At 38.1% G+C, this 21,380-nt stretch overlaps 2 protein-coding genes and 2 long non-coding RNA genes across 4 annotated transcripts in view; 1 reads left to right on the top strand and 3 right to left on the bottom strand.

Moving 5' to 3' along the window:
• Positions 1-21,380, bottom strand: part of LOC124381845 (NLR family CARD domain-containing protein 3-like) — a 65,951-nt gene that overhangs the window by 22,403 nt on the left and 22,168 nt on the right.
• Positions 7,024-13,896, bottom strand: LOC124381869 (NACHT, LRR and PYD domains-containing protein 3-like). The gene is made up of 5 exons (XM_046843758.1): positions 13,561-13,896; positions 12,103-12,223; positions 10,856-10,972; positions 7,762-7,815; positions 7,024-7,535 (listed from the first exon to the last, which is right to left on the bottom strand). The coding sequence occupies exons 2-5, from the start codon at positions 12,153-12,155 to the stop codon at positions 7,046-7,048; spliced, it is 714 nt and encodes a 237-aa protein (XP_046699714.1). The 5' UTR covers positions 12,156-12,223; positions 13,561-13,896; the 3' UTR covers positions 7,024-7,045.
• On the top strand, positions 15,158-17,391 carry LOC124381872. Its single transcript, XR_006924936.1, has 3 exons — positions 15,158-15,399; positions 15,586-15,678; positions 15,942-17,391. It is a non-coding gene; the product is annotated as an uncharacterized LOC124381872 (long non-coding RNA).
• LOC124381870 overlaps positions 21,183-21,380 on the bottom strand; it is a 1,287-nt gene continuing 1,089 nt past the window's right edge. The window contains exon 2 of the long non-coding RNA XR_006924934.1: positions 21,183-21,380. This exon is cut by the window's right edge and continues 327 nt beyond it. This is a non-coding gene — a long non-coding RNA (uncharacterized LOC124381870).

Here is a 21,380-nt window from a genome sequence, read left to right as displayed (position 1 = left end):
GAGAGCAGCACAGCCTTCATCTGATATTCCACACTTATACAGCCTGCAGATACACAATGACACACACTTCACTCTCTCAGTTAAACAGAGGAAATACTGGTGACGTCTCAATTTTCCTACATTGTTACCATTTAAGAAGGTCACTGCTGATTCTAAACCCTGCAGTCCACAAAGAATAGTTGTAGCTTGTAATCCAGTTGAAGTTTGTGTGATTATTTTCAATGGTTTAGTAAATTTCTCAGTCATTTCAGACACATTGCAGTGGTTTTAAGTCACATTTTGTGCTGCAGCTTCACTCCTTGCTGCTGTTTTTTTTTTTTTTTTTGCACTACATTGCTCTGTTCTGTTCATACTTTCTCCTGGGTATAGTTTTTACATTCACCTCACACAGTACTGTATATGTAAGTATACAGTAGGTTTACTAGTCAGCGCTATACTTGTTTTTTGTCTTTTGTCTTGTCTTGTGTTGTCTGTCTGCACTGTTCTTTTGTTTGCACTGTTTGCACCAGGCTGCACTCGATGCACTTTATGTTGTTTTGTTGTTTAGTGTAGCACCAGGGTTCCGGAGGAACGTTGTTTCGTTTTTACTGTGTACTGTGTACCACTGTGTATAGTAAAATGACAATAAAAGCCTCTTGACTTGACTTGACTTGACTTGACATACGTACATCAAAGATGATCTTACCACAGTATCTCCAGTTTACAGTGAGGATTCCCCAGTCCAGTAGAGAGAAACTTCACTCCTGAGTCTCCTACTGTATTCCTGGACAGATTAAGTTTTCTTAGGTGTGAGGGGTTTGATCTCAGAGCTGAAGCGAGAGCAGCACAGCCTTCATCTGATACTCCACAATCCCACAACCTGCAGATACACAATGACACACACTTCACTCTCTCAGTTTCTACACACTACACATCCTTTGTGTTCTCCTCGTTCCTGCAGTGTTGGTGTGAGGAACCAGTCACAGACACTGATGGAAGTCCTCGTCTAGACAATAATGTAGTGTAAATAAATAAATTAGAGAATGTGTGTTACTGAAGAGCAGGTCATGTGACTCTCAGAGAGATGATCTTACCTCAGTATCTCCAGTTTACAGTGAGGATTCTCCAGTACAGCAGAGAGAAACTTCACTCCTGAGTCTCCTACATTATTTTCAGACAGATCCAGTTCTCTCAGGTGTGAGGGGTTTGATCTCAGAGCTGAAGCGAGAGCAGCACAGCCTTCAACTGAAACATCACAATTCCGTAACCTGCAGATACACAATGACACACACTTCACTCTCTCAGTTTCTACACATTACACATCATTTGTGTTCTCCCTCGTTCCTGCAGTGTTGGTGTGAGGAACCAATCACAGACACTGATGGAAGTCCTCGTCTAGACAATAATGTAGTGTGAGTTACCAGACGACAAAATGGACAGATTTCTTTTTTGTAAAATAAGTTGCAGCAAACTTACAACCACAATTACAAAAAATGTTGGGACATGGTGTAAAATGTAAATTGAAAAAAAAGAATTCAATGATTTGCAAATCTCATTAACCCATATTTTATTCACAAAAGAACATAGAAAATGTCAAATGTTTAAATTAGGGAAATTATTTTAAAACTATTTTATAATGTACAAGAAAAAAATAAGGTAATTATGTAACTGATGGAAGCAACACATTTAAAAAAAATTGGGACAGAGGCAACAAAAGGCCAGAAATGTAAATGGTGCGAGTCTTTGAAAAGTAAAGCTGGTCAGACGAATCAAAACTCTATATTCTTTTAGGCAACATTTGGCTCCCCATCCACCGGACTAAAGAGGTGTGGGACCTTCTAGCTTGTTATCGGTGCTTAGTTAGAAAGCGGCATCTCTGATAGATTTGTTGTGCAATAGTGCAGCTTTAACATCTCAAAAGGTTTCATCAATGCTGAAAGATATATACAGGTTTCAGAGCAGCATATGCTCAAATCCAGTAACCCAACATTTTTTTGTAACTGGGGTTGTTTATAATGAATACAAAATCAATATAAGATAACTTATTTATTAGTGAATGTGCTTGAATGTGGTTGAAACATGATGTAAAAGTGGTACAGATGTTCCCTTTCAGGAACTTGAAAACGCTTTGGGAACACCCGCATTGTCCACGCTATGAATCATGTGTGAAATCCAGGCAAAATGGGCAAGTCGTGACGTCATTGGTGGGCAACGTTTCGTAAACCAGGAAGCTACAAAATGGCTGAGCGATGGTAGAGACATTATCTTAATTGTTCAGGTAAGCGCTTTGTGTGTGAATCTGTGCAGCCATTAGCTTTAAATGCAGGGTCACCAAGGTACGGCGTGGGCCGTAGATCGGTCCTTTCCTCCTGAATGCCCTGGTGGCTCCTCCTGGCCTGTTCAGGCAACGCTGTAGGTAAGGGCGATCGCTGACAGGTTCAGGAGACAACAGCGGCATTTCAGTGGTATTTCCCGCCGCTCTCATGGGGCTGAGGGTGGTCCTTTCCTTGAATGTCTCGTTCCCCCAGAGAACTAGGATTACATATGTAACCTAGAAACGTTTGCTGCATTTGGATCCATCCAAGACTGCATCCATGACTTCAGAGTCAGCCCTTTGCTCCGTTTTCATGTGTACACGCATAGTGCTAGCCATCATGGGGATTAAAAGCAAAGAAGCACTAATGGCCAAATGAATTGGAGAAAACAACATTTGAACCCTCTTTGAAGAGCTTGAACCTTTGCAGTTCAACACAGAACTTTATAAAGAACATTACTACAAACTCTTTTTGCAAATCTTTTTTTAGACTGCTGCTGTTGCTGTTTTGCACAAACCCTTTTGTTTATTTTTTGTTCAATATTCACTCCTGTACTCAGTTCTCTCCAACACACTGCACTGTGTAATATACAGCAGGTTAACTGGCGGCAGTAATTTGCGTTTTGTGTATTTGTTCTACACTGTCTTGTGCTGTCTTTGCACTGTTTGTCTTGCATTGTTTGCAAAAGTTTGCACACGATGCACTTTATGTGGCGAAGACACTTACTAGTCCTTAGTACTATGTTTTCTGTGATGTAGCTTAATGTTGTTTAATGTAGCACCAGGATTCTGGAGGAATGTTGTTTTATTTCACTGTGTACTGAGTCAGATATATATGGTTGAAATGACAATAAAAGCTTCTTGACATGAATCAAACCAGCAACACATACATAAGTATATAGATCTAACATATGGGTCTTTTATATAAAGTGCATTAATGATTAGTGGAAGTGAGAAGTTTCATTACTGATAGATTTGTTCTGGATGTTGTACTGCTACAGCAAATTTCACCTGAAAAACAACACTGTATACAACAATTCACTGCAGCTTTTAGTGAGTTCTTGTGTCTCTCAGAGAGATGATCTTACCCCAGATCTTTCACTTTACACTCAGGATTCTCCAGTAGAGCAGAGAGACGCTTCACTCCTGAGTCTCGCAGTTTATTCTCAGACAGATCCAGTGTATCAACAGTCAGATGCAGTTCTCTCAGACTGGAGGTTTCTGAGTTGAGCACTGAGGTCAGAGCTTCCCCACTTTCCTCTCCAATTGTATCGCACCTGATACTGAAGGAAATAAAAGATAATGAACCAACAGTAATGCAAAAGATCAAACAAGTCCTCAAAGCTTCACTGTACCATCTTACTTTCATCACAAATATCATCTAACGGGGAGGCCAATCCTGACTAGTAGAAAAAAAATTAAAACTTTATCCAGGGAGACATGGAAAGTAAAGATCTTAGACCTCACCCCATTGCTGTGTCACTATGCACAATGCGTATATGTTTTCGCTTACCTCATTGTATACTATACTACAGGAACAGGAAGTGTGGGGTTCAGGTTAGTACAAACCTGATTCCAAAAAAGTTTGGACACTGTACAAATTGTAAATAAATACAGAATGCAATAATGTGGAAGTTTCAAATTTCAATGTTTTATTCAGAACACATCACAGATGACATATCAAATGTTTAAACTGAGAAAATGTATAATTTTAGGGGAAAAATAAGTTGATTTTAAATTTCATGGCATCAAAACATCAAAAAAAAAAAACTTGGGACAAGGCCATGTTTACCACTGTGTGGCGTCCTCTCTTCTCTTTATAACAGTCTGCAAACTTCTAGGGACTAAGGAGACAAGTTGCTTAAGTTTAGGAATAGGAATGTTGTCCCATTCTTGTCTAATACAGGCTTCTAGTTGCTCAACTGTCTCAGGTCTTCTTTGTCGCATCTTCCTCATGATGATGTGCCAAATGTTTTCTATGGGTGAAAGATCTGGACTGCAGGGTGGCCATTTCATTACCCGGATCCTTCTTCTACACAGCCATGATATTGTAATTGATGCAGTATGTGGTCTGGCATTGTCATGTTGGAAAATGTAAGGTCTTCCTGTAAGAGACGACGTCTGGATGGCAGCATATGTTGTTCTAGAACTTGGATATACCTTTCAGCATTGATGATGCCTTTCCAGATGTGTAAGCTGCCCATGCCACATGCACTCATGCAACCCCATACCATCAGAGATGCAGGCTTCTGAACTGAGCGCTGAGAACAACTTGGGTTATCCTTATCCTCTTTAGTCCAGATGACATGGTGTCCCAGTTTTCCAAAAAGAACTTCAAATTTTGATTCGTCTGACCACAGAACAGTTTTCTACTTTGCCACAGTCCATTTTAAATGAGCCTTGGCCCAGAGAAAACGCCTGAGCTTCTGGATAATATTTAGATATGGCTTCTTTTTTGACCTACAGAGTTTTAGCCGGCAACAGCGAATGGCACAGTGGATTGTTGTCAATTGACCTAATAAGTTGCAAATTGGTCCTCCAGCTGTTCCTTATATGTACATTTACCATTCCCGGTCTCTTATTGCTACCTCTCCCAACTTTTTTGGAATGTGTAGCTCTCATGAAATCCAAAATGAGCCAGTATTTGGCATGACATTTTAAAATGTCTCACTTTCAACATTTGATATGTTTCTATATTCTATTGTGAATAAAATATAAGTTTATGAGATTTGTAAATTATTGCATTCATTTTTAATTCACAATTTGTACAGTGTCCCAACTTTTTTGGAATCGGGTTTGTAGATGTATATATATTGTGGCCTCCTGAAGTGTAAGTATGTGTGGTGAGTTAGCAGTTCCTTTTCACATTCATGAAACACCCCTATTCCTCAGCAAAGTAACTGCTAAATAAACTTACAACAGTTATTTTTCACTATTAAGGAAAAAATTATGTTTCTTTAGAAAAAAATAGCTTCAGGTGAAGAACAAAAACAGTTCTCAAAGATTCTTTTTACCCTTTGGTAAACCTAAAAAGTTTCAACAAACTCAAAGCCCCTTTGCAGCAAAACTTGTGCATCAACATGACATTACTAAAATTACAATATCAAACCAAATAAAACTTATCCACATGAATCAGAGGGCTTAAATGCACTCTCTACTAATGAGATTTCCAAGTGAAGTTACATTGAGGACCCTTATAATTACAATTTAATTGACTGAACTCTTAGGACTCGATCCTCACATCAAATGGTTCCATTCCACACTTCAGTCAAAAGTTTATCCTTTTTTGGGTAGGTCCTTATGCTTATAAGTTCAAAAAATCAATTCAAGACTGACCACCTGCAGAGTTCGATTCATCTGAACAGCTCAGACCTTTGATTTGTTCTCAACACTGGAACAGTAGAACAATTTCATTTAGCTTCACTTACATTGCTTTTCTGGATGCTGCAATCACAGGCATCAATCTCACAAGAATCTCATCTCTGATCTTATCTGGAGTGATGTATTTATTCAGGTCAAATTCCTCCAGATCCTGTGCTGATGTCAGTAACGCAAACACCAGAGCAGACCACTGAGAAGAAGAGAGTTCACTTTGTGCTCCAGATTTCAGATACTGCTGGATTTCCTCCACTAGAGAATCATCACCCAGTTCATTCAGACAGTGGAACAGATTGATGCATTTCTCTGTAGAAAGTTCGCTACTGATTTTCTCCTTGATGTACCAAACTGTTTCCTCTTTGTTTTGGGAGCTACTTCCTGTCTGTGTTGCTAAGGAACGTAGAAGTTTCTGATTGGACTCGAGTGAGAGACCCAGAAGAAAGCGGAGGAAAAGATCCAGATGTCCAGTCTGACTTTTGAACGCCTGATCTACAGCACTCCAGTGTACATCTGAAAGTGTCTCACAGGCCTGATTCTGTTTAAGAACATTTCTCTGCTCCGTCATGAAGGTCAGGTGCACATACAGAGCTGCAAGATGTTCCTGAATGCTCAGATGAACAAAGCAGTACACTTTATTCTGGTGAAGCCCAAACTCCTCTCTGAAGATCTGCGTACACACACCTGAATACACTGCTGCTTCTGTCACATCAATGCCACACTCTGTCAGGTCGTCCTCATAGAGGATCAGGTTTTGTTTCTCCAGCTGCTGGAAAGCCAGTTTCCCCAGTTTGAGAAGCATTTCTTCATCGCTCTCCTGCTTCTGTAGGTACTTCTCTCTTATGATGTTGGTCTGAATGATGAGGAAGTGCGTGTACATTTGAGTCAGAGTCTTGGGGATCTCTCCACTCTCTGCTTCACCCAACATTCTCTCTAGAACAGCAGCTGAAATCCAGCAGAACACTGGGATGTGGCACATGATGTAGAGGCTTCTTAATGACTTCAGGTGTGTGATGATCTTATTGGCCAGGTTCTGATCACTGATCCTCTTCCTGAAGTACTCCTCCTTCTGAAGGTCATTGAATCCTCGTATCTCTGTGACTCGATCTACACACTCAGAGGGGATTTGATCAGCTGCTGCTGGTCTGGAGGTGATCCAGATGAGAACAGAGGGAAGCAGGTTCCCTTTGATCAGGTTTATCAGCAGCACATGCACTGGTGCTGATTCAGTTACATCACACACTCTCACTGTCTTCTGGAAATCCAGAGGAAAACGACACTCATCCAAACCATCAAAAATGAACAAAACCTTCTCCAACCTGGAAATGTCCATTTCTTTCATCTCCTTAAAAAACACATGAAGGAGCTCCACCAGACTCAGTTTCTGCTCCTCATCAAATTCAGCTCTCTGAAAGGAAGTGGGAATATGAGGTGGACGTCCTGGTTTGTTTTCCCTTCAGCCCAGTCCAGAACAAACTTCTGCACAGAGACTGTTTTTCCAATTCCAGCTACTCCCTTTGTCAGAACTCTCCTGATGGGTTCTTCATCTTGTTCAGATAAGGGTTTTGTCAGAACCTTCATGATGAATTTGTCTTGTTCAGGTAGGGGTTTAAAGATGTCACTGCATTTGATCGGTGTGTCCTTAGTTGGGTTCCTCCTGGACGCTGCCTCGATCTGTTTCACCTCATGTTCTTTATTGATGTCTCCACTGTCTCCCTCTGTGATGTAGAGCTCTGTGTAGATCTCATTCAGGAGTGTTCGGTTTTCATGCTTAAGCATCAGTCCATTCAAACACTGAAACTTCTTCATCAGATTGAACTTGAACTTCTTCTGGAATTCATCTGCAGCAGTGGATTCTGGGTCGTATCTGTGACAGGACGAAGAAGGAAGACATAGTGAGACATGGGCTCCAATTATTGGAGTATAAGTTTACATTTTCCTGCTAGATAGATCTTTATGATGTTCTCACTGTGGATTTACTTTATTCTACTAGAGGTTTTCTATCATCTAATCACTCTGTAGTTACTAACAGCAGAGAGCTTTAGAATAGCAGTGTGTCAGTGTCACAGTCATGGTGTTGGTTTTGATCGTACCCTGTAGCTGTGATGATGTTTTTCTCTCTTCTGTCTCCTGCCTTCTGTAGAACACTGGGAACAAAAACAACAAGTGTTAAAGATCTCAATGTTCCTCACTTTAATACTGGAGTCTAAACCTGAACACAAATTGTACTACAATAATTGTAGTGAGAGCAGGAACACTTGGAGAACACACTATTGTAATGCATTACTAGGTGGATGTCCTCCATCATTAATAAACAAGCTACAGTTTGTCCAAATCTTCTTGTCCCTACACTGACTACCTGTGAAGTTTCAAATCGACTACAAACTACTGGTACTTACCTACAAAACACTAAATGGTTTATCTCCATGTATCTCTCCAGTCTTCTAACATGCTACAATCCATCACGCTCCTTCAGATCTCAAAACTCTGGACTTCTAGTAGTTCCTAGAATAGCAAAGTCCACTAATGGTGGTAGAACATTTTCACATTTAGCTCCTAAACTCTGGAATAGTCTTCCTGACAGTGTTCGGGGCTCAGACACACTCTCCCAGTTTAAGTGCAGATTAAAGACGTATCTTTTTAGCGAGTTCTACACATAACACACATCACATCATAACCTTGTGCTCCAGAACATCTGATCACATGCACATTATCAACTTGTACTGTTAATATCATGAAGAGCAGCTATGCTAATCCTGAGGTTGCACCAGCTCCAGTCACATCCCACCCTATAAAAAATAACTTTCTACATATGATGTTTCTCCATCATTGAGTGTTTAAAGGCTCTGGCATGGAGAAGCTGGTGTTGGATCTATGATGATAATCTCAGATGCTATTTTATGAGTTGCTCAGTAGCTCCTTGGTTTAAAACCACAAATGACTGTAGAAGACTGTAGAAAGATCATCAGTCATAATCACACACTTAAGTGCTTATGTTGATGTCACCAAATGAGGATGAGGTTCTGCTTTTGAGTCTGGTTCCTCTCAAGGTTTCTTCCTCATAACATCTAAAGGAGTTTTTCCTTCACCACAGTCACCATGGCTGCTCATCAGGGATAAACACACATCGTTCACTATGTTTAAATTTTTGTTCCATAATTCTTAATTTCTGTAAAGCTGCTTCGAGACAAAATCCATTGTGAAAATCTCAATAGAAATAAACTTGAACTGCAACATTGTGCACCTGGAGAATTAAATGTGCCCCAGTTTAAATTTGTCACTTTTTCCTCATTTTCTATTCTTCCTACACAAACCTCCAAAAGTTTTGGAAGTACTCTCTGTTAGAGTGAAATTGGAAGTCCAGTTCTTTGGGTTTTTGCTCGACACTGAATACTTTTTGATTTGAGAGTAAAAGATGAAAATAAATCAAGAGATCTGAATTCCAGCTTTAGTCATTAACTGTGACTGTAACTAGGAGAATTATGGGATGTAAGGGGTAAGGAGAGAAGATTCCATTTTGAAGTTCAGACGAGGATCCATAGACCCATCACTATTCATGGTTCTGCTGAGTGGAGACACACACACACACACACACACACACACACACACACACACACACACACACTGTGGTAACACACATCTTTCCTCCACACCAACGCATAACCTGCATACACACCGTCAGCTCTTCCCAGTATCTCTCTCTCTCTCTATCAGTCAGCTTTGTTTGTTTGGACAAAATGTTTCAAATACTAAATTTTATGAGAAATTTGTTTTTATTTATTGTTTTTTTTTTAATTCAGCTGTAACTGTAACTGTAATTTTTTATACTTTAATGCAAATGCTATTTCATTTTGTACAAAAGGTTTAATTTTGAAAGTCTTAGTTTTATGTAGTTTTACAAAAACATATTTCAGCATCATCACTTATCTGTGTGCAATTTCCCTGATAACCAATCAAGTGTACTCATGCCACCATTTATTATATCACAATCGCAATATTTACCATAATTATCACAACATGAGATTTTCCCCAAATTGTGCAGCTCGAACTAAAACACAATGAAACGCCTGTAATACATTACTGCTCAACATTTTCAAACAGTGGAGAATTGATCTTGTGAAGCCTGTATGGAGACACGTCTCATATCATGGCTTTAATTATTGGCTCATGCCGACTCTTTATAAAAATGAACCTTTCAGTCAAACAGTACACACACCATTTTTACTTACAATCAACAAAATCTGGTATTTTTTCTAAAAGTATTTTTTCTAAACTTTAGAAATAGCTGATTATTCAGACCTACTGACATGGTTTTGGGAAGTGGTATCAAAATAAATATGATAATTAAAAATAAACTAATTATTTCATTAATAACAGTAATATGAATAATTTTCTTTTCTTGTTCTGAATAAAGTGTCTTTGCAGGTCAATGAGAACCATTTGAAATTTGGTACACTGATTATGGAGGGTCTACAGAACATTCTGTTCACTGAGTCAGAGTGCTTGGACCCAAAAATGCTGCTTGCAGCTTTATTTACTATATTGTATAGTGAAAGAGAAAGTTTATAGGACTGTGGTGAGACCTGAGATGTTGTATGGATTAGAGACAGTGGCATTGAGTAAAAGACAGGAGGTGGAGCTGGAGGTAGCAGAGCTGAAGATGTTGAGATGTTTATTAGGAGTGACGACGATGGACAGGATTAGAAATGAGTTTATTAGAGGGACAGCGCATGTAGGACGTTTTGGAGACAAGGTGAGGGAGGTGAGATTGAGATGGTTTGGACATGTGCAGAGGAGGGACATGGTGTATATCAGTAGGAGAATGCTAAGGATGGAGACACCAGGAAGGAGGAAAAGAAGAAGACCAAGGAGGAGGTTTATGGATGTGGTGAGGGAAGACATGCAGGTAGTTTGGTTTGAAAGAGGCAGATATAGAGGACAGGGGTGGATGGAGACGGATGAAAAAGAAAAAGATTTTAGACTGTAACTTTTATAAATCCAGGTTGTTTTCCGACTTATATATACAAACACAGAAACAATATGCCCCTTTAAACTGACCCAAGGCAGGAGATGCGTTTATCCTGGCAGCTCCCAACATAATGTAAAGATATTTTCTAAATAGCTGCTAATGACGGTGTAGTGCAGCCATTAACTGTGACTTTATCTATGAGAATTATGGGATGTTACCTGGGTCCAGGTGAGGGGTTTTCAGTACTGAAGTAGAGAGGACGATCCATAGACCGATCACTCTTCATGGAGACACAGCTGGGTTGTGGTGAGTGTGATCTCTCTCTCTGTAGTTTACTGTAGAAAATTATAGAAATGGACATGAGACAGAATTTCATTGTTTGTAAGATTTGTAGACAAATTTATATAATCAGTTATAATCACAATATTTCTGTTTAAAATTCATTCTAATCTTTCTCACTTCTTACACACTAGGAATAGTAGCATACAGAACACAGATTGTGAACAGGAACAAACACCCCTGCAGTATAGATCCTTCAAAATCCACAATCTTGTTTCATTTAACTTGAAATACAACAAAATGCTGATAGTAGCAGATCTCCATAGTGCTGCTTATATACACATGCTACCATGCCTGGAATAGACTAAGAGCAGGAACAAACAGGTCTTCACAAAGAGACAATGGAAACATGGGAGTATAAATACAAAAACTAATCAAAAGGCAACAAATAAACAGTTGTGGAACAATTACATCAAAAACTTTTTCAATTGACTGCTGCAGTTTTATTCTTAACATAAATATTAGTTATTATTTCAATAGAAACTCCATAATGCAGATGTGAGATATCCTTGATCACTAGTCCTACATTAGTTTGACCCAGAAGACTCAGTTCTTGTCTGTATCCTCTCTTCATACCCTTACGCTGTGAGAAAACCCAAACTTGCCTTTTGGTTGGTTAATCTGCGTTTTGTTGCTTCTCCTAAACGAATAACATGACCAGATGACCAGATGTGGAGTTATTTTCGTCAACAGTTTTTATGTTCTCACAATATGTTAATATGGATCTTGTTGCTGTGTTGTGTGCAGACCTAGAATAACCTTTATGTATGCTTCTGTTGACCGTACCCTCAACCATCTTTTTGTGGCATGTGTTACTTTGCACACACAGTGGTTCTGTTCACACACACACACACACACACACACACACACACACACACACCTGGCAGCCAATCCCCTTTCTCTCATTCTCTTTGGAAGTATATCTTCATGTGTGAGACAATAAACTTTGTAACTGAAAGCTGACTCATGTGTTTCATTGAGACTTCCCCAAGCCCTTGTAGGAGAGCAGAGATCGAGACGAAAGGCTGAATTCGAGGGTATCCTGTCCATGCGACAGAGGATAAAACACTTCCTTACAGCAGATATGAACAGTTCATTAGTAAAACACTAGAACATGGCAGGTTACCCGTCTTTTGAGGGTGAGGTCACATGATCTGTGCCCTGATCAGGAATCTCCATTTTTTAATGCTCGTGAAGACGCAGAGTCCTGAAGACGCAGATCTCTTCTGCTGGAATTAATCACATTCCTATAAACACAAAAACAACATGCAGTTAAAACTGGGGGGAAAATCTTCTTCTAAAGTCTCATTACAGGTAAAATCCATAGACAGACACAGACGCCTCATTGACTGCTTTGGTTCGTTGCTGTGACACGCCAATGCTGCTGCAATCTTGGTTCAGGTAAAAGTTCTCTGTACACAAATACACATAAACAACATATATAACAACACAACAATAACAGTGTCATAACACTAAACCTACAAAAGATTAGAGATGATTAATAGAAATTATATAGTCTTTAATGTTAATAATATTAATAATATTGTTGTTATTATTATTATTATTATTATTATTATTATTATTATTATTATTATAAACCCAATTCCAAAAAGGTTGGGACACAGAGTAAATAAAAAACAATGCAATGTTGTGCAAACCTCATAAATCCGTATTTTATTCACATCAGAACATAGAAAACATATTAAATGTTTAAATTAAAAAATATATAATAATAATTTTATTGAAAAAGAAGTTACTATACGTTTTCTTTGAATTCAACAGTTTGAGAAACATTTTACAATAAAGTAGGTTAATTAACAACAGGTCAGTAAGATGATGCAGAATAAAAATATAAAATGTTTGTGCTCTTCAGACCCTCAGGGGCCACCGCATATAAAACATTCATGATTCTGTAATAGAAATCACTGCATGGGATCATTAACTCCTCCAGAATTCATACATTTTGTATCCCATGTAGATCACAAACCTCTGATATCAGTTATTAAATACACACGTGGTTTTATTTTAGTTAGATTTGTTTGAACTTTGCCGGAACAAGATGGAGGACGAGTTAAAACAGAACCGGACCGAATCGGTCAGTGAGGGTCTCTGTCTTAAACGTGTATGGGGAAATCCCCAGGTCACGTGATGAAGGAAACAGGAGAAAAAGCCCATCTGTCCTGAAGGAATCTATCGTGCTGTGATAAAGGATCCAGTGGATCCCGCATTCCGCACTGAATTCGTGAAGCTCATGTCTTCATGAACATGTCTCTGCTCCACACTTCCTGTATCTCCTCCGCTTAGAAAGCCATGATCTGCTCCTGTTTACGGGAAATCATCCTGAGCCATGACAACAACTCCAGGATCAGCTTGGAACAACCAAACAATCCCGGTGTTCTCATGTCAGATCCTCCTCAATAAACTCAGAACATCATCAAATCCAACTGAGGAATTTGGGCAGAAACTGTTGGCCTCCATTTCGGCTGCTGTGGCGCAGTTTCCCTGCGGTCTTTCCACAAACTCCATTACAGAGAAAACACAAACGCATTATTCCGATAGAAAGTCGTTTCTAGGAAAAACTCACCCACTTTTCTTCAGCACTGCTTGTTGTTGGACATGAATCTCACCGCTTCTGGCTGCTGGTGAAGATCTTTGTGTTTTTCTAACCGCTCCTCAAAATGGAGTCGAGACTGAGACACACTTTCACTTTCGGTAGACTGAATCGACTCTTTAAACCGATACTTTGAGCCGACTCTTCAACGAGTTGGAAACAGAAATACTTTTATCGCACTCCAAGTCCAGTTCACTTTAATGAGCAATAAATAGAAGAAAAAGTTCTGTCAGTAATAACAGCATGTAGTGGAGATGTTGTGGAGGAGAGGAAAGTCAGTCTTTTTCCTCCCTTTAGAAACTGCTCCATCCTGAACTCCATACGGTGTCCCACTGGTGCTGAATGTGAATGTGGGTCCTGAAGAAGGTTCTCCATCAGGGGCTCCTCACCACCTGCACACTAAAACATGGGGTACCTCTTAACCAGACCGTCTGATGAGGTGAAAACGCCTTCACGTGTCCACACGGACGTGAAAAACACGGAGAAAAGGCGGCACAGATCATGGGACCGCACAGCGAAGAGAATCGGTTTGTCGGTGCTGATTCACAGAAATGAGTCGACTCACCGCGATAAAAGACGTAGTGTGTGTGTGTGTGTGTGTGTGTGTGTGTGTGTACACAAATGAACAAAACAGAAAAAAAGAGCAGAACATCTGAGGTTCTATAAAAATTTTACAGGGAAGAAAGGCTTTGATTAAACGTCACACACACACACACACACACACACACACACACACCAAAGTAAGTAAAAGATGAAACAAATCAGCAGCTTCTTCAGAAGTCAGTTCCTCCATCATCTGCATTAAAATTACAGTTGGAACAAACAGCTGAACTTCACCAATTCCTTTCCCTCCATCTGCATCTCTTCTGGGTTTGCATAAGTTTCTCTAAACAATCGTTCAGATTTACAGAGTAAAATTCTTCCTCTTATTGATGAATCTCTCTGCAGCAGGAACTGAGTTTCTTTTGGGTTTCACTATTAAAGGATTTTTAGGATTTTAGTTTTACTTGTTTTTTGTTTTGTTTGTTTGTTTTTATTAATTACTGTTTTTATGTATGTAACTTGATTATAGAATATGAATAAAAGCTTTTAACTGACATTAACTCACATTTGTTGATGTTTAAGCAGAGACTCAAAGCTCTGGAAAAAAACTCAATCTTAAAGATAAAGGGATTTGAGCATCATTTTAAAATAAAGTATTGCTGTTAGCCAGCAGGCTAATAATCATTTCTATATTATGTGTTTAACGAGTGAGTCATTTACATAACATTTCATAACATCAATAAAAATCATTACAAATGTACAAGTACACAGTTTGGTGCTGCTCAAGATTATTTCTGCAGTAACAAATAAAAGTAATGATTTCTGAGGTACCAAGTGAACTGCAGTGTCTTTTTTTACCTCAGAAATCATTATGATCAGCAGACTGATTTCTGAGGTAACAGAAAAATTACAACGAATTTCTTTGTTTGCTTACCTCAGAAATTTTGTTGTTACCTCACAAATCATTACTTTTTTTTTACCTCACAAATCATTACACTAAAAAAAATGAATTCTGCTGCATGTTTAATTTACTTAAATGTAACCTACATTCCGTATAATATAATTTTATGTTTATTAAATATACGCAAATAAATCATGTAGGATTTTCTATAAGGTCCATTACTTAGCTTTTAATAGATTCATTCATGTTAAAATAACGTAACACAATCAAACTCTCACGCGCTTCCGGAAACTTCACCGCCGATATCGCGAGATTTAAGCAACGCCTGGCTTCGGGATTTCACCTGTTTTTCGCGCTCTTGTGAAAAGGTAAGAGCAAATCTTGTTATACACTTTTAAAATGAATTAAAATGTAAACTAAATCACTTTTAACTTTGAAATCTTAATTTAATTTTTATGGGGAAGAAACATATATTATATTATATTATAACTCGTTATATAATTTCATTTTGCACTTCCATGTAGAAATTCACGTGTTTATTCTCTAATTTGCAGAACAATAGCATTGTTATTGGACGTGAATGCATCCAAAAGGGACTTTGTGTGTACTTGAATGAAGATCCGGAGAAGCTGGTGAAGGAATACATGGTATGTTGTTATACCTTTAGCTTCAGTAAGGGAATAGTCTCTGTGATCATTCACGGGTGTTTCTTGTGGGTCACATCAGTTTTAAATATGTGTAAGAGAGGCATTTCAAAGATCTGGTTATATTTTGTGATAATTTAACTGTTAGCTGTTGTACATTAATTTGTTTATAACATGTTATGAAAAGGGATTTAATTAAGGGATGAGGTGGGATGTAATTAACATCGGGGTTTAAAAGAACTGATTTTTTTATTTTTTTTTTATAGGCAGATGATGTAAGCAGACACACAGCCATGGAAGAGACCGTCTTTGGCATCTATGTTGTTCGACATGAAGGTGATGAGCTTACTGATCCCCCAGAGGATGTGGGTGTCATTCTAATGGGGTTGACTGTACTCTGTGAACTGGGGAATGTACCTTTTGCATTGGCCATATTGCTTGCCTTAGTAAATTCTTTAAATCTATGCTACCCTCCAGAACATAAATATACGTTTGAAGCTTTGCAAAAAATAATCTTAGAGCTGAATGGGAACAGGCTTTCTGCAAAAATACGCACTCTTAAAACAATTATGTCAGTAAAGTAAAGTGAATATTATTCAATCATTCCTTTGTTAAAGGTTTAAATTCACTGACATTTTATGGGACAGGTCTAATTATTTGAGGTGGGGTGCTATAAAACATTTGAAAAATTAAATATACCGGAAACTTTTTTTACATGCATTATTACTTTTTTCAGATTTTATTATTTTATAGTGGTTTGCTTTAAAACAATTTTAAGTTTAAACAATACCATGTACTATGGTTCATCCATATAGTAATAAAAATAAAAAGTTTTTTTTTATTTACTATGTTTCATGTTTTTAAGAAATTTGTAAATGTAAAAATGTTACAAAACCAACAACTTTGTGCAAAGAATGGTGTGCACTTATGTGACTCATTGCCCTTTGTTAATTAAACTTGATGACCAGTGGTTTTGTGTTCATATTTCTACACTTAATACCAAGTAGACTTTGTGCGTCAAGCTTTTAATGTAAATTCAAATGTAATACTTTACTTAGAATGTACTTAAATCAATCATGGAAAGTATTTCCATGTGATTCAATGGCTCTCTTTCAGCATTACCTACTTTTGTTTGGCCAACTTGTTTAACTGTAGTTTTAATTACTTAATACAATTGAGTTAGATAGTCACAAATAAATGAAGTATAACTAAACATGAATAAAAAAGTTGAATCAACACCAATAAATTGTGTTAACCCAGCTAAAGCAAATAAAGTTGGAAGGAAACTTTGCAAATAAGTATAATGGAGACTAAAAAATTAAGCTGAACCCACTTAAGTATTACAAATTGTCTGAAAATGATGGCTTTGTGTTTTAAAATAAGAAATGTAATCATGTGGAAATACTTTCCATGATTTTTTTTTAATCCAAAGTCTATTTTTTTTTTTTTTAGTGTACCTTTTTGTGGTTACCTCACAAATCATTACTTTTTTTACCTCAGAAATCATTACCGTTTTTTGTTACCTCAGAAATCATTATTTTTATTTTGTTACCTCAGAAATCATTACTTTTTGTTGTTAAAAAACACGCTCTTAACACACCGGTGTCTCAGACACACAAATAAATTCACTCTATTTTCATCTCCTGACAGTAATTCACGACGCATGAACACAAAAAACAAACACACACACATGCTCTGAACTTGTTTTTGTTGTATGGAGTAAATACCTGTGTTCAGGTGTTTGTCGGCGGCTGTGTTGCAGGTCTTTCGTGTTGCTTTTCCTCTAATCGGCTGCCCAACACGAGCGCCACCCAGCGGCCTGGTCATGTAGTGCCAGAATTACAATGCGCAGGCGCAAATAAGTATTTATTTAATTCAGAGATTGTGTATATAATAATGTTAGATAATCTTATTTTCTCATTGCTTTTTCTCCTTTGCTGGGACTGTTCACATCTCGAGCACTGTAAATAAACCATCACTTTTCAACAGCACTTCTGTGAGTATTGCCATCAATTTTTGGGATCTTCTGAGTTTTTTTCCGGTGTGGATGAACCTGTCTTTTTTCTCCTGTCAACAGATCTAAGAAGACTCATCTCACAGTCCACATATTAGGTGACTAAAATGTACACTGCTTTGTTCTTTTTTGTTACCTCAGAAATCATTTTGATCAACACCAGACTGATTTGTGAGGTAACAAAAAAGTACACATTTGAGGTAACAATTGTTCCACCGATCCTCTTTGTTACCTCAGATAATTCTTCAGATCTAAAATAGTGCTTTACGTGACTTTAGCCGACTTTTCCAAGTACATGGACACCAGAGACAGTTGTGTTCATGTATATGACCACCAGACGCTGTTACAGTACAGAAATCATTCAACAACCAATCTGCATGATGTACTTGAGAAGCTTCCTGATCTCGGGTATGAAGACCCAGTGCTAATGCTAAGGAGGCACTGTGTGACCTCTATGGGGCTGTTAGTGACCTGCAGAATGTTCACCCTGACGGACTGTTTATCATTGCCGGAGATTTCAACTATATAGATCCCAAATCAATGCTCCCTAAACTCCATCACCATGTGGACTTTGATAACATGACCATCTCCAAGTCCATCACCACAAGCTTTAACCAGAAATCGTGTATAACCACAAAGGTGCATGTGCTAATAAAGTGTAGAGACTTCACCTTCAGAGCAACAGACAAGACGACCTTAAGAACTAAGAAGCCTTCAGAGAGGCAAAGCATGCACATGCCCAAAGAACCCACAAACACTTCCAGAACTTCATAGTGTAATTATGACACTTGACACCACACACACACATACACACAAAAACAGAAAATATCAGTGCAATACACACTTCTTCCATCAGCACACACATCCTCTCATGTGTATGTTCAACACTTACTTTCACTCAAATACTTGAAGATCCCAATATCTATATTATAAATGTGTGTTTGCGTGTGTGTTTGTGTCCTATGGGGAACAACAGTTTGGGTTTTCCACACACGTCATATCACACCAAACACCTTGTGTTTCTTCTTATACAAGTGAAACTACTAACAAAAGTAGTACATGAAACAAATATCACAAGTATCACAAATTATTGAATAAATATAAAATACAAATAAAAATTGAATGATGAGTAGCTGAGAAACAAGCAGGACTAATATTTATTATTTGACAGTGCTATGAGCTAAAATAATAATAATAATAATAAGGACCCGTAGGACAAATCTGGCCTGTGGTGAGTTTAGATTTGGTCCTGAATGCTGTTTAGCTTTGGGCTTCTCTGTAATAATAATAATAATGATTAATAATAATAAGAAGAAGAAGAAGAAGAAGAGGAAAAGTACTATTGAGTTTGTAACCATCATCATAACTAGCAATAATCTAAAATACACAGATTTTTCTTTGTCATAATCACACACACACACACACACACACACACACACACACAAAACTTACCATTAGGATCCGTCATGTTTCTGAATCCCTGTGTAATGTTTTAAGATCCAACTCACACCTTCATACACAAACCATGAGTACATACTGATACAGTGATGATGATCAGAGATGATCGGATGAGGAGAAAACAAAACAGCAGATGGGACGGAAGACACAGAGAAAGAGAGAGAGAGTGAAAGATGAAGGAGAAGTGAAACCTGCAATAATCAGCCATGCATGCTCATAAACATGTTATTCTCCCTCATACACTCGAGTGTGTAAGTGTACAGTGAATAATGTGCAGTGAGAATATAAAACGAAGGTGTAAAAGTGTGTTGTTTTATTGTCTTCATCCTTCAACAGCGACATTCACACACACACACACACACTGTTTTTAGCTTCGGACCAGGGCTACTTCTCTCTGTTAGTTCTGCTAGATCTTACTGCTGCATTCGACACTATAGATCATGATCTTCTCCTGGATCACTTACAAAATTACATCGGCATTCAGGGACAGGAATTAGGCTGGTTTAAAATCCTACCTGTCTGATCGTTACTATTTTGTAGACTTAAATGAAGAGCTATCCAGGTTAATGCTAGTAAATTATGGCATGCAACAAGGTTCAGTTCTAGGACCCCTGCTTTTTACAATATACATGCTTCCCTTAGGAAATATTAGATGGCATGGAATTAGTTTACATTGTTATGCTGATGATACCCAGCTATATATCTCATCTAAACCAGGCGATACACTCAATTAACCTGGATAACTGAGTGTGTTAAAGAAATAAAAGTCTGGATGACTCATAACTTTCTACTATTAAATTCTGATAAAATTTTATTTCTGCTCATCGGCCCAAAAACCAGTAAACAGAAGCTCCAGCATCTCAACCTGCATTTAGAAGGATGTTCTGTAACCACTAGTTCAACAGTAAAAGATCTGGGAGGTATTTTAGAGCAACTTGTCTTTTAAAAATCACATCAACCAAGTTACAAAAACAGCTTCTTCCACCTTAGAAATATTTCTAAGCTAAGAAACATGTTGTCTATATCTGATGCAGAGAAGCTCGTCCATGCGTTCATGACCTCCAGACTGGACTACTGTAATGCATTACTAGGTGGATGTCCTGCATCATTGATAAACAAGCTTCAGTTAGTTCAGAATGCAGCAGTCAGAGTTCTTACAAGGTCGAGAAAATATCACCATATAACCCCAATCTTGTCGTTTCTACACTGGCTTCCTGTTTAGATTCAAATCCACTACAAACTACTACTACTTACTTATAAAGCACTGAATCTCCACGTATCTCTCCAGGCTTCTAACATGCTACAATCCGTCACGCTCCCTGAGATCTCAAAACTCTGGACTTCTAGTAGTAGAATAGCAAAGTCCACTAAAGGTGGTAGAACATTCTCACATTTAGCTCCTAAACTCTGGAACAGTCTTCCTGACGGTGTTCGGGGCTCAGACACACTCTCCCAGTTTAAGTGTAGATTAAAGACGTATCTTTTTAGTGAGTTCTACACATAACACACATCACATCATAACCTTGTGCTCCAGAACATCTGATCACATCACATTATCAACTTGTGCTGTTAATATCATGAACAGCAGCTACGTTAATTCCTCTCCACTGCTTCTCTTTCTCTCCCCATCCCGAGGCTTCCTGAGGTTCCTCCAGCTCCAGTCAACCTCACGAAGATTGTGGACCTTTAAAGAAGTAGATGCCCGCAAACATCCTGAACCATCTAGAGACGTACCAGTGCCTATTGGATCCACTTCATGTAGAGTATGAACACTGGACCTCCTGGAGTGTTTAAAGGCTCTGGCATGGAGAAGCTGGTGTTGGATCTGTGATGATCGAAAATGTTGAGTTATTTTATGAGTTGCTCAGTAGCTCCTGGTTTTATAACCACAATGACTGTAAAAGACTGTAAAAAGATCATCACTCATAATCACACACTCCAGTGCTCATGTTAGTTCTCACTCTCCAGTGTTCTGTAGTGTTTAAAGACTATAATCACACTCTTGATGTCACAAAGAACAGACTAGAAGATAATAAGCCTTTAAGATAAAACTTTATTTGTGGGAAATTTCCAAAAAGTGGTGTAGAACAAAACAAAGAAGAGTAAATAAAACTCCATTTATTTTTCTTCTATACTTTATATAAAAACAGTTTTATCAGTGTTTTTGTAAGAAATATTATATAATACATCATATACGCATTATATAGACATCCAGGTGTGAGTAAGTGTGTGT

The sequence above is a fragment of the Silurus meridionalis genome, chromosome 29 (assembly GCF_014805685.1).
Source record: "Silurus meridionalis isolate SWU-2019-XX chromosome 29, ASM1480568v1, whole genome shotgun sequence".
NCBI classification, from domain to species: domain Eukaryota; kingdom Metazoa; phylum Chordata; class Actinopteri; order Siluriformes; family Siluridae; genus Silurus; species Silurus meridionalis.
Note: the sequence above shows the minus strand (reverse complement) of the source record. Positions and strands in the feature narration are given on the sequence as shown.